Source organism: Suncus etruscus, chromosome 1 (assembly GCF_024139225.1).
Source record: "Suncus etruscus isolate mSunEtr1 chromosome 1, mSunEtr1.pri.cur, whole genome shotgun sequence".
NCBI lineage: Eukaryota > Metazoa > Chordata > Mammalia > Eulipotyphla > Soricidae > Suncus > Suncus etruscus.
The window spans coordinates 193,336,516-193,350,360 of NC_064848.1; the positions used below are offsets into that span (position 1 = coordinate 193,336,516).

A 13,845-nucleotide genomic window follows, 5' to 3' on the forward strand; every position below is an offset into this window, starting at 1 on the left:
TCCTCTTTAGATCCCTGTTAGAGTGTCTCTGATGGTGAGATACAGCTAGGAAAGGCCCCAAAGCTGCAGCCCTGCAGCACCCTATTAGTAACCCACCTCTCAGCCTGAGCCCTCTCTCAGGCCAGCCCACCTCTCCCCACCAAGCCACAGGAATGGATGGCAGATCCCTGCCCGGCTCTGCTCTGTGTTCCGGAAGCCTTGGTGGGAAGACTGCTTCTAGTCCAGGAAAGGGAAGCACTTTGCAGAACATGCTGCTTAAATTCCAGCCTCAGGCTGTTTTGCCACTTTCAGCGCAGAACTTTCTTATGCAGTTTGAGGCAACCTGGGGAGCTGGAAGATAGGAGTGCAGGGCATCCCCTTTGGGCTTGGGCCACCCAGAGCTTCCATGCAGATCTGAACCTGCCAGGAAGCTGCCCTTGAGCCCTGGCTGTTGCTAAGGAGAGCTCGAGGGAAGATTCAAGTTGGGTAGCTCCTCTTTGCCCTTGCCCCTGACATTTTGTTCTCACCATTTCAAGGGCCTTTGCAGTGGGCTCTGAAACTGATCTCCTGGAGGAGCCATGAAGAGGGAGCAAAGACCATGGTTGAAAGCCATGAGGTCCAAGATTGATCAGATCAAACCTTTCAAGGACTGTTGGCTTGAGACCTAAAATGAGGACTGTCCCCATCTTTGGCAGCCACCTTGCCCCACCTCCACCAATCTACCATGGGCAGCCTGGATAGGAACCACTATCCACCGCTTCCTTCAAGCACTCCCCTCTTCTCAGTAGCTCCTGTCAGCTGACTTCAGCATCGAGACCGTGTCCATTTGCCATTGCTCGCTGTACTATAGGGGTGGGGGGAGGAACCTGTAAGATAGGACCATGGGCAAAGCCAAGTCTTGGAGGCGGCAGTTAATAAGCCTTGTAACCCTTTTCTTTACTTATGTCAGCCACGCTTGCTAGAGGCATGGGTTCAATTCTTTTTCCCCAACATACATCTCAGTGTGACCAGTGAAAGCAAGCCCCCTGCATTCCCTTTTTAAGACTGGGCAGGCAGGGTTTGCAATTGGTCTGGCCGGCTCTCCTCGTAGTGAGTCTCCGTGTCTGCCACAACAGACTCCTGGCACTCTCTCCTCTAAGCTGCCACCACCTACAGTCATCTCTTCCCAGACTCGACGTGCAACCCATACTTCTAGCAACCACTAAGATCTCTCTTCCTGCAGCTCCAAGTAAAGCCAAGCCCTGGGGAGGAGGACAGAGGTGGAGACCCCCAGCAGCTTGTCCCATCTACACCCGTGTAGCTTCATGAGACTTCTGTTTTCTCTTCCACCAGAAAAGGGTTACCCTGGGCACTGACCCCGTCTCATCTCCTAATCGACTTAGCTCCGCAAATCTGCAGTGTTGGCAGGACAATTTCTGGCACTTGCTAGTCCCATGAATTTCTTTGGTGAATTTGAGGGTGGGGGGAGGGACATGAAACCATCTTAGCTTCCTGTCTGTGAATGTCCATATGATGTACTGTGTGTTTTAACAAATGATTTACACCGACTGTTGCTGTTGAAGTGAATTTGGAAATAAAAGTTATTACTGATTAAATGAGGTCTCTGTGCATGGATTTAAAGGTCAAGAAAACATGATGGGGCCGGGCGGTGGCGCTAGAGGTAAGGTGCCTGCCTTGCCTGCACTAGCCTTGGATGGACCGTGGTTCGATTCGATCTCCCGTGTCCCATATGGTCCCCCCCCAAGCCAGGAGCGACTTCTGAGCGCATAGCCAGGAGTAACCCCTGAGCGTCACCGGGTGTGGCCCAAAAACCGAAAAAAAGAAAAAGAAAACATGACAGGATGTGGGAGTTGCCGAGTCCTTTCCCAGCATTAGGGAACGTGCCTCAAAATCGACTGACAGAACTGCCCAGCTTGTTCTCGGGCCCTGAGGTGGAAGCAAGTCGAAGGCTCATTTATTTCCAGTTTCTCTTATTCGGGTGTGGGCAGATCATCTTGACTCCCCAAAGGGCAACACTCTTAGCTGAACTCACAAGAAGGCTCTTGTGAGACCCTTAGCAGTGTCCTCAAACCTGAGAAGGCCAGGGCGGGGGTGGGAGTGGGGGTGGCGGAGAGGGCATGAGATCTTTTTTTGTTCCCGAGATGCAGTGGAGGGGCCCAAGACTGAAGCAGAGCATTGTCCGACCAGCTGAATGACTGGTTTAGATTCCTTTCAGGCTACAGAGCTGCTGTCCTCTCCTTAGCTTTGCTAGCTCGGAGAAGTGTCTGCTAAATTCATGAGTAGACACACTGCACAGGCCCCAGAGGAAATTGAAGCATCCATCAAGTTTATGCTCACATTTTACTGCAAATCCTTAGGTTTCCACACAAAGGTTTAGGACACTCCTCCGCTTTTCCCGATGTGTGCAGGCAGAACCTAGATATGCTTGACTTGAACTACCATGTCAGGACAGTCTCAATGATCAATGAAGTGCTGTCTCCAGGTGCTTGCTGGGATAGAAGTGTTTTTTTTTTATTTGTTTTTGGGTCACATCCAGCGGTGCTCAGGAGTTACTACTCCTGGCAGGCTCGGGAACCATATGGGATGCCGGGATTTGAACCAGAGCTCGTCCTGTATTGGCCGAGTGCAAGGCAAAATATCTTATTGCTGTGCTATCGCTCCGGCCCTGGATAGAAGCGTTTTATAGGCTCTGAGCCCAGGGAGGTATCTGTGCCATGGAGCACTTGCCTTCCTATGCTTCTATCCCTGTCTCTTCATCAAGCAAGGAAAGGACCATGCTAGTGCACTAATTTATTAATTCATCTGTATCAAGAAAATGAGGCTCTAACTCTAGAAAAGGCTATGATCGGGCCCGGAGAGATAGCACAGCGGTGTTTGCCTTGCAAGCAGCTGATCCAGGACCAAAGGTGGTTGGTTCAAATCCCAGTGTCCCATATGGTCCTCCGTGCCTGCCAGGAGCTATTTCTGAGCAGACAGCCAGGAGTAATCCCTGAGCACCGCCGGGTGTGACCCAAAAAACCAAAAGAAAAGGCTATGATCTTGTCAAGTAGGTGAAATCCAAATTTGGCTCCAAGAAAAGTAAAAATATATGTATATATTTTCTCCCTGACCCAAACCCCTCAGGAAGTTGATAGTAAAACTCCATTAGGGAACCAGAGTGATAGGATACTGAGTAAGATCCTTGCTTTTTATGCAGCTGGTCTGCTTTCAACCTCCTATGGTCCCCGAGCACCATTCCTGAGTGTAGAGCCAAGGACGGTGGTTTGAATCCCGGCATCCCATATGGTCCCCCGAGCCTGCCAGAATCGATTTTTGAGCGTAGAGCCAGGAGTCACCCCTGAGCACTGCCAAGTGACCCCAAAAAAAAAAAAAATTTAAACAGAAACATTGGGCCACAGAGCAAGTATGGAAGTGTGGGGTGCTTGTGTGGTCCCTGAAAACACATGTATCCCTTCCCAAAACTCAAAATATCAGTGTTAAATATTATACTGCTGATACTGCTGAGGAAGGTAGTTTCAAGGGTATTCAATAAATTACCCAATGACTTTCACCATCAGAAAGCAGTCTGTCCTCCCCATTACCCTCACCCCACCCCCCACCATTATTAGTTGCCCTCCACAGGTGCTCAGAGGCCTGGATGGCCTCAGAGCTGCTCAACACGCACGTAGGCAGGCCTGAGCTGCTAATAACCAGTGTCTTGATATCGAGAAAAGCCTTGGTAGACAATATATCTGTACTTTTTTTATTATTTTTTTCAATTTTTCCTTCCTTTTTTTTTTTAAAGCACTAGTTTGTGCTTTGCGAACAGAATCAGACATTACAAAGAGTCAGCTTCTCTGAAGAAAAGCATTCTCAATAGAACAAAGACAGCTACATGTTTCGCTGCCAATACACAGCTCAAAGCAGGAAAAGAAAAATATTTACAAAATACAATTTTTTTCCTTTTTTTACAATGCTAAAAGGGTTATTCAGAATTTTCAACCTTATAAATAGAAGAAGCACTTTATGCATAGGGATATGGTGCATTATTGTTTTTTTTTTAAAGAAACAATGACAAACCCTTTAACTTGCAAACAGAAAAAAAAAGATCACTAATGTTGAAAATTGTGAAAAAACCTCCAACCATTAAGCAGTTTTCCTACTATTTTATACGATTACAAAATGGCCAAGAAAAAAAAAGAGAAAAAAATAAAAGAGTCCTTTTGCCCCCCCTATTTTGGTGATAATCATACATGAGACAGGCACAAGGGCGGCCACAGGGTTTGTGGGAGTGAAGGGAGCCAGGGCGGGAACAATGTTCCAACAATGTTCCAGGGCTGGGACAGGGCGAGGGGGGCAGACACTGTAGGGAACTGATTTATGGGAGCCTGAAAGACAGACACAAGACCCAGGAGAAGGGAGAAAGACCAGGGTGGGGTGGGGACTGAGCAGTCGCAGCCAGGTTACTGCAGCGAAGGAGCCAAGGCAGAGGATCCTGCAACAGCTGGCCGAGATCCAGGTAGGGACGGGAAAGCCCACTGCCAAGCCTGGCTCCAGGGAGGTGCCAGCCAAGGGCAGAGCAGAGCCACACACATGGGACGAGGGAGGGGCAGGGCGGGGCACTAGCCGGCCCCCGTTCAGCCACCCTGGGGTAGACAAACACTGAGCTGCAGCTTCCCACATCGGGGCCCACAGGTCCGCGGGGGAACATGGGCTAAGTCCCAGTGATTCAAACAGTGTAGGCGATGCGTGGGACTAGGCCCGCAGGCAGAGCCCCAGACTGCTGTTTGTCAACTGGAGGAAGTGCTCAGGTGTGTGACAACAAAACATGGAGAACAAAACAAATTCAAAAAGAAAAAAAAAAAGAAAAAGAAAAAACAGTAGAATCTAAATTCCTTAAATTCACTAAAAACTGTGAAAATTTCCGGCACATGATGTTTGAATATCAAACGCAGAGATTTCTGAAGCTTTAATGCCAATAATCAGTGAGTCTGTTTAGATTCTTGTATCCGCTCATCTGTGAGCTGGACGCGGAGCCGTGACCGTTGCTGATAGATGCCGACTCTTGAGGGGGACCACAGGAGGGGAAGTGGGCGCCACCTCAGTGTCCCTGCCAGGCTTGCCGCCCGAGGTGCGCCGCGTGCAGCGGGCTGCCCGTTCCTGCGCGTCCAGTTGGTCCTCACACTCGGCCTGGGGACTGTAGGGCAGGGGGAAGGTCCGCCGCTCCCAGGGCTGGACAGACTGTGGGGAGAGGAGCCCTGTGGTGAGTAGCCTGTCCCAGCCTTGAATTTCAAACCCACCAAACCTCCCAAGTCAGAGGTCCTAGCTCCAACCCTGCCCCTCGAATCCCTTCTGCATCTCCCCCAAAGGGGAGAGGAGACAAAGATGGAGTGGCTCTGCAGATGCAGCACAGCACCTCTTACCTGCTCGTCCTGTCCCAGTTCTGGTGTGGAACAGCGCGTGTCCTCGCTGGCGAGGTGTCGCAGAGTGTCCCGAGCCACCGGTGTGAGGGGCGCCGAGTGCAGTTCTGGGCTGATGGGGCTCCGTGGGGACTGCCCGTGGGAGAAGTCCGACAGAGAGTGACTACTGCTGACATCGGGGGAGGCAGGCTGAGGGGTGGAGGGGTTGGCACTGCCTAGCTGGGGGGTTGTCCGGCCGTCTGATGATCTGTAAGACCTGCACACCAAGGAGTACAAATTTTGAGTGTCTCAGTAGAAAGTGGGAGGGAATCCTTAAAACAACACGCACGGCGAGTGGAGGAGCTGAGGGCACTCGAAGCAGTTTACCCAAACAACCAGCAAAATCTCTTGTTTCCATTCTCCACTGTGCAGAGAGGAGTCCCCACTTCCAAGAATGGCCTATACCCATCATACTAAAGTGAAGTCGGGTGACATGGCTGACCAGTGCCAATAAGACCTGGCAGAGTACTCAGGGTTTGGTGCTCAAAATTAGTCTAGATTTTCAAAAACTGCAGTTGGGGCCGGAAAGATAGCATGGAAGTAAGGCGTTTGCCTTGTGTCCAGAAGGACGGTGGTTCGAATCCCGGCATCGCATATGGTCAGTCCCCCGTGCCTGCCAGGGGCGATTTCTGAGCGTAGAGCCAGGAGTGACCCCTGAGCGCTGCCAGGAGTGACCCAAAAACAAACAAACAAACAAACAAAAAATAAATAAAAGACTGCAGTCAAATGAAAGAAACCAAAACCAAGAGCTCAAATGATCTATGCTGAAGAAACACACTGGCTCTATCACTGTTAAGGCAACAAAACCACACACCACTGTCCAGCCTCCAGAGGACGGAAAGGCTGCTCTACGGACTGAGCTGGTTACTAGAATATCAGTATTAACTCCTGAGAGCAACTCCACAAAGCTCTAGTAAAGATATGACTGCTTAGTGCTAACAAACCAAGAACCTTGGCCAGTGGGTGGATGACTGGGAAAAGCAACTGACTCTCAAAGCAGTTCCAGGGGTCAGGGCCCATACCCTCGCCCCGTCCTCCCTGCCCCACAGTACCTGCTGCCACGACGCTGGGGTGGCACACTCGTGGTCCACAGCCACCGAGTCCTCTCCATCTCCTCACATTTGGCGTGCAGGGCGGCGAAGGCTGCATCAGAGAGGTCCTCGATCTGCAAAAAAAAAGAGTTGATGGAAGCTCCTTTCCCGAAGAAAGTGAGCTGAATGGAGGATGAGAGGAGCAGGGGAGATGGGGCCCACGCGCCCCGGGCGCTTCCTTCCAAGGCTGTAGCAGGCATGTGTGTGTGGCGAGAGGCATCAGGAGGGCACTTGGCCTTCCGTATATCAGGTCCTGGGGTTGATTCCCACACAACTTTCACAAAAGAGAATGACTGTGACATTACCTCCTCATTCTCCTCGTCAGGACTCCCCTTCAGAGAATGAAGATCAACCTCTCGCCAGCTGCAAAACCAAGGGATGGTTTGTTAAGACGGTAGGAGGGAGGCCGGAGAGATAGCATGGAGGTAAGGCATTTACAGGTCAGTGGTTCAAATCCTGGCATTCCATTTGGTCCCCCGGGCCTGCCAGGAGCTATTTCTGAGCGTTGAGCCAGGAGTAACCCCTGAGCACTGTCGGGTGTGACCCAAAAAACCAAAATAAATAAATAAATAAATAAATAAATAAATAAATAAAAACCCACCCACCCCCCAAAAAAAAAGACGGCAGGAGGCTGGCAGTAGGACAGGCTCTGCTTCCTCATAGCCTGACTTCCCTGAAGTTTTGAGCCTCAAAACTTTTTAAACAGGGGGCCAGTTCACTGTCCCTCAGACCATTGGAGGGTCTGACTATAGTAAAAACATAACTTATGAACGAATTCTTATGCCCACTGCATATATCTTATTTTGCAATGAAGAAACAAAACAGATACAAATACAGTATGTGGCCCACGGGCCATAATTTGAGGACCACTGTGAGGTCTCAGGGCTGGGTGACAGTATTGCTTGTCTTAAAAGTGTCAGACCTAGATTAGATCCCTGTCATCCCATAGTTCCTTGGGCCTGCTAACAGTTACCCCTAGGCACAACAGAGTGTGACCAGTTAAAAACAAACTAACAGTAAGTCAAGTCTTTTAAAATAAATAAATACAAATAAAAGGATCCCAGTGTCAAATGTCTAGGGACAGAAAAGGAAAGCAGGCAAGACAGGGACAAAACCCATGAAAAATCTTTAAGTGTCACTCTGTTCTCCAGCACCAGCTGACTTCTACTGAGGAAAATTCCAGGGTCAGAGTGATAGTATAGTACAAGTGAGGAGGCATTTGTCTTGTATGATGATGACCAGGGTTCAATGTCATATGGTCTCCCAGACCCCACTAGGAGTAACTGTTGAGCACAGAGCCAAGAATGACCCCTGAGCATGCTCAAAACAAACTTCTGGGTGAGGAGGCAGTGACAGAACAAGAGTGCATGCTTCTCATGTGGGGAACCTGTCCTAAACTATGGACCACAGGGTGCCCTAAGCACTACCAGAAATGATTCCAATGCAGAAAATAAAATACACCCCAATTTGTCAACAAAATCTAAAAATAAAGGTTAGTATGTGAAATCCTGGTTAAATTACACAAAAATTTCATCACTTTCAAACATACAAATAGAATCAGAGTAATAATAAAACAAGAACGGACACTTGCCTTGCATGTGGCCGAACCAGGTTCAATACTCAGTACCCCAATATAGTCTCCTGAGCACTACCAGAAGTGATTCCTGAGCAGTCAGGAGTAAGTCCTGGCATCACCAGGTGTGGCCCAGTCCCACCCCTCAAATAAACACACAAAGGTATTAATGAAGCATGTCTAAGACCAGAAAAAGCTCAAAACAACCAGCACATCCCTTGCTGGCAACCCATGAGTGCAACCACTAGTACTTGAGGCCACTGGGTTTGGAGCATGCACACCATGCTGACAGCAGCCTCTAAAAACAAAACAGAACAAAAGTCTATAGAAAAGAAATACTCTGGGGCTGGAGAGATAGATAGCCAGGAGTAACCCTGAGCACAGCCGGATGTGCCCCCCTCCCAAAAGAAAAAAAAGAAAAGAAATACTCTGCCACTCTATGGACAGTATGTAGACTGCTCCAATGATAAAACAAAAGAGAACTGTGCACAGAAATAATTCCAGGAGCCAGAAAGACAGCACAGTACTTATCTTGCATGTAGCCAACCCAAGTTTCATCCCTAGCACCCCATGTCTTCTGAGCCCCACCAGGAGTAATCCTTGAGCACAGAGTCAGGGGAGGCCCCCAACAAACACACACACAAACAAACAAACAAAAAAAAACCCAACAAAACATGGACAACATGGACTAACTTCACCCCTGAACGACTTTTTTTAGTTTTTGGGTCACACCCGGCGGTGCTCAGGGGTTACTCCTACCTCTGCACTCAGAAAACACTCCTGGCAGGCTCGGGGAACCCTATGAGATGCCAAGAATCGAACCTGAGTCTGTCCTGTGTTGGTCACATGCAAGGCAAGCGCCCTATCGCTGTGCTATTTCTCTGGCCCCTGAATGACTTTTCTTGAAGACTGAATGAACCCCAAGCTCAGTGAGAAGCAACAAGGCGTCCAAGAAGCCAAGCCAGTGCTCTAATTCTCTCATGGCCTCTACCTGGGAGTGAGGATTTCCTTGTACTGAAGTTTCTCAACACGGGTTGTGGCAGCCACAGACATGGGGATGACAATGTTGTTGATATCGAATGAGCTCTCTCCTCTTCTCCTCCGTACTGGCTGCTGCAAGACAAAAGGTTTAAAAGGTTTGCATGATTCTGCAAACATCAAATCAGACACAAGACAAGTAACTCACGATCACCAACAATGAGCCATATACACAAAGGACCTGCGTAGGGGTCAGAAAGACACACCTCAGCTGCCTGCAGCTAGGAGATGGGTCTCGTGAGGAAGTCCTCAGCAGAAACATTAGTGGGTATTAGAAGTATTTCTCGTCACGAGCCCCAGTGACCAGTCCCTCTTCCTTTACAGGCCCACATGAAGCAGTTTCTGCTGAATTTTATAAGGGGCTTTGCGTCAACTGTGGTTCCTGCTCAATACACACGTCTTTTTGTACATAGCACCCCCTACCCACCTCAAGTTCTTCAATTCCATAGAATCCCAATGACTTAAATTCATAATGGCTTCTAAGATCCGTGTTTAAAGTTCAGGCGAAGCTATGTTATGAACTCCTTATCTTGAGACGTATAAAGCACAGACATAAGCTCAACAGACCACCTAACCTTGGATGTCATGAGAGCACTTCCTCCAGGTAGATCTGGACTCTTCAGCGGTATCATACCCACCATTTGTTCATGCCTTATCTGATGTTCCTCTTTCTGGTTATTATTCTGAGGGAAAGGGCTGAGTTTTTTTTTTTTTTTAGCTGTATCAACAAAGATGAGGGGAGGGAAACTGAAGAAAATGAGCTGGTTTCGGAGGAAGGAGATTCACTTCTCTTGGAAGCTGAGAAAATTGAACTCTCAAGAAAGATCCAGGATCTAACCAGGATCTAGTACCAGTGGAAGAGGTGGGCATGTACAGCAGCTGCAAGACCAGGGGCCAAGAACAGCTGGGATAGGGCTTGGTTTCTTAGATGGAACAAAAAGTCCACTAGCTGTTTGTGCCCAGAGAGCAAATGTCTATCCTCAGACAGAGGGTGGCACTGAGCTGTGAGAGGCCAGAGAGAAACAGTGGATGACAAACATGCTGCCATGGCGACGATGTAGCTGTACAGCTGGGAGAGTTGGGCCACAGTCAGAGCAGAGAGCAGGTAAGGGTTGATGAAGGAGAGGAGGCAGAGGAAGATCCCTGTAGCCAGGCCCTCTACTCTCTAATCCTGATCATTCAGGACACTCCTCGAGAATGTTATGAGGCAGTGGATTTCCTAGGTCAGGGTCAGGCCTTCCTGACCAACGGTTTCAGGCTAGCACAATAATATCTTTTTACTTTAGGGTTTTTTTTTTTGTTGTTTTTTGGTCACACCTGGCAGTGCTCAGGGGTTACTCCTGGCTCCATGCTCAGAAATTGTTCCTAGCAGGCACGGGGAACCATATATGGGACGCCAGGATTCGAATCGATGACCTTCTGCATGAAAGGCAAACGCCTTACCTCCATGCTATCTCTCTGGCCCCTACTTTAGTTATTTTTATCCATCAAATAAGAATAGACTGTTACAGACATCTGCAAATCTTGCCCGGGATGAGTTCTGCTGAGGATTAGAGACTTCATAGCCAGAGGTCTCTGCTGAATTGATACATCTCACTACATAAGCAAGGCCTCGAGTGATAGCTTCCCAGGAATCTTAGACAAGAACAAATGTGAAAATCTGGCAGAAACACGTATGTATTATACGTAGAGCCCTGTGGGCCTGCTGTGAAAGCATGTTGGTGGGTTGGCATCTGGACTGAACACTGTTCTTTGCACATTGTCAGCCTAGCGGGCACTGCTCATTTGACCTCTGAGTTAACTTCTCTCTCCTGCCTCTTCAGAGGCAGATCAGGTGCTGAGAATGCAAAGCAGTCTCACACTGCTGGCTCATCAGAAGATGTGGAGTGCTTGAGAAACAAAAATAAGAGGGCAGGGAGGTAGTTTAACTGACAGAAAGCCTGCCTTGTAGGTGTGAAGTCTTGGGTTCCATCCCAAGCATCACCCCCTGCACTCTGGGGTTCTGTAGGGCATCACTTCTGACCACCAATCAGAATCCCCGAGAATTTATTTTTGTTTGGGGGGGACATATCTGGCAGTGCTTAAGGTTGTTACTCCTGGAACAACACTCAGGAATCATTCTTGGTGGTGCTCGGGAGACTATATGGGGTGTTGGGAATTGAACCTGGGTCAGCTGTGTGCAAGGCAAATGCTCTACTTGTTATGCTATCGATCCACATCGGGTGACGCTCCAGGGTTACTCCTGGCTCGGAAGATCATATGGGATGCTGGGGGAATTGAACTGCAGTCCGTCTTAGGTCAGCAGCGTGCAAGGCAAATGTCCTACCACTGTGCCACCTCTCCGGCCCCACCTCCCAGGAAATTTTATACTGAATGGAGGGTTAGAGTTATTGATAGTACAGCAGGAAGGGCACTTCCCTTGCATGAGTTTGATCTAAAGCATCTGCAACTTCCCCTAAACCCACCAGGGTGAGCACTGCCAAGTGTGGTCCCAAAACAAAACAAGCAAGTCACTAAAATGACTCATATGCACCCACTGGCATTTTGAGGCACTACACAGTCCTTTCTTCTAGTATCCCCCTCAATTTAAAACTACTTCATTTATTTATTTTTGTTTTTTGGGGGGCCACACCTGGTGACACTCAGGGGTTACTCCTGGCTATGCACTCGAAGTCGCTCCTGGCTTGGGGGACCGTGTGGGACGCCGGGGGATTGAACCACGGTCTGTCTAAGGCTAGCGCAGGCAAGGCAGGCACCTTAACCTCTAGCACCACTGCCCAGTCCCTAAAATTGCTTTATTTTTAAATGGTGCTTAGGGATCAAACTTGAGTCTCTAACATGCAAGGCATGTGGCTTAGAACCTTTGAGCGCTCTCTCTAGCCAAAATTCTTTTATTTTTTTTATTTTGGGTCACACCAGGCTGCGCTCAGGGGTTACTCCTGGCTCTGCACTCAGAAATCGCTCTTGGCAGGCTCGGGAGACCATATGGGATGCCAGGATTCAAACCACTGTCCTTCTGCATGCAAGGCAAGGCAAACGGACTACCTCCATGCTATCTCTCTGGCCCTCACCTTTTATTTATTTTTTTGGTTTTGGGTCACACCCGGCTGCACTCAGGGGTTACTCCTGGCTCTGCACTCAGAAATCGCTCTTGGCAGGCTCAGGGGACCATATGGGATTCTAGGAATAGAACCGGAGTCTGTCCTGGGTTGGCAGCGTGCAAGGCAAATGCCCTACCGCTGTATTATTGCTCCAGTTCCAGTCCAGAGTCTTGAAGTCAAGAATCACCTTAAGAATTTGTCTCGGGGCCGGGCGGTGGCGCTAGAGGTAAGGTGCCTGCCTTACCTGCGCTAGCCTTGGACGGACCGCGGTTCGATCCCCCGGCATCCCATATGGTCCCCCAAGCCAGGAGCGACTTCTGAGCACCTAGCCAGGAGTAACCCCTGAGCGTCACCGGGTGTGGCCCAAAAAACCAAAAAAAAAAAAAAAAAGAATTTGTCTCATGGGCTGAAGCGGTGACGCAGTGGTAGCGTTTGCCTTGTATGTGGCTGACCTAGGACGGACCTTGGTTCGATTCCCCTTACATCCCATATGGTCCCTCAAGCCAGGAGCAATTACTGAACAGAGCCAGGAGTGACCCGAGTGCCACAAGGTATGTTCCCCACCCCCCCCCAAATAAGAATTTGTCTCTGCCTGAGAGATAGTATAGAGGTAAAGGACTTGCCTTGCATCTGACTGATCCCGTTTTTATCTCTGGGACTGCATATGACACTTTGAGCATTGCTAGGACTAATCAGCACTGAAGACTGCTAGATGTAGACAACCTCCCGATCTTCCCCATCCCAAAGTTTGTCTCTGCCTCCAGCTTATGAGTTACTGATGCATAGCTACTTCTCTACCATGAAAAACAATTCGGATCAAACACCTCTTTTGTTTAACGATTAGATATCATAATAAATCAAGCCCCTATACCCCGTAAGTGCCAACGTCTTCACCTCTACCCTCCACAAAGCAACTTGAATCAACGAGGCGCCATGTGGTCAAGTCCACAGGTACTTACAGACGTGCTGGCTGTGACCTGCGAGCCTGAGCTGGTGGTTGCAGAGGTGTCAGACGAGGTGGAGAGTTGTCGCACCAAGGGGCTGTGTGGTGGGTGGTGGGAGGCTGTCAGGTAGCTGGGACTGCTCATGTCTGTGTGATGCTTCAGCACTGCAGAAGTCAACAGAGAAAAGGGATGGCTTTGCGGATACCTCGCCCAGCTTCCCTTCTAGCACAGTCCAGCAATATCAACGACACACATTAAAGACAAAAATGCTTCCTAAGCCTAGAAGATAAAAAAAAAAAGCGAAGCAAACAGGCCAACACACGGTAGGGCCCTGGGCAGAAGCTGGTGCAGCAGCAAGGTCCCCTGACCCTGCCCTCCTGAAAAGCGAAGGGCAAAGCTGGGTGCAATTACGAGGAGCCCAGAAAGCCCTGAGCAATTGCAAATGCAGGTAGCGGTGCCGGGCCTGGCCCTACCTTCACTCCTCTCTGATGAATGGTCTCGCAATCTCATTTTGCTGTGGTTTGGGTCATGTACAGGTGGCGGTGGGTTGAGCAAGCGCTCTGCTTTGGGCGCTGTCACTCTGTCCACCATAGGCACGGCCCCCATATCGTCTAAGTGCTGCCTGTGGGTCCTGTCAGGCCGAGTTTGGTGATGGGACAGCTCTGAAGAGGGGAACAGAGA

At 49.3% G+C, this 13,845-nt stretch overlaps 1 protein-coding gene across 3 annotated transcripts in view; it reads right to left on the bottom strand.

Annotated features, from left to right (window-relative positions):
* Positions 1-3,714: 3,714 nt before the first annotated feature.
* KANSL1 (KAT8 regulatory NSL complex subunit 1) overlaps positions 3,715-13,845 on the bottom strand; it is a 182,886-nt gene continuing 172,755 nt past the window's right edge. For 2 of the 3 annotated variants that reach the window (XM_049779018.1, XM_049779026.1), the window contains 7 exons: positions 13,638-13,826; positions 13,180-13,328; positions 9,073-9,194; positions 6,814-6,871; positions 6,470-6,582; positions 5,382-5,634; positions 3,715-5,199 (listed from right to left, as the gene is read on the bottom strand). In XM_049779018.1, coding sequence (XP_049634975.1) covers positions 4,972-5,199; positions 5,382-5,634; positions 6,470-6,582; positions 6,814-6,871; positions 9,073-9,194; positions 13,180-13,328; positions 13,638-13,826 — 1,112 coding nt within the window. In that variant the 3' untranslated portion in view covers positions 3,715-4,971. The remainder of the gene's footprint in view (positions 5,200-5,381; positions 5,635-6,469; positions 6,583-6,813; positions 6,872-9,072; positions 9,195-13,179; positions 13,329-13,637; positions 13,827-13,845) is intronic. The other variant, XM_049779034.1, reaches the window with a different exon arrangement.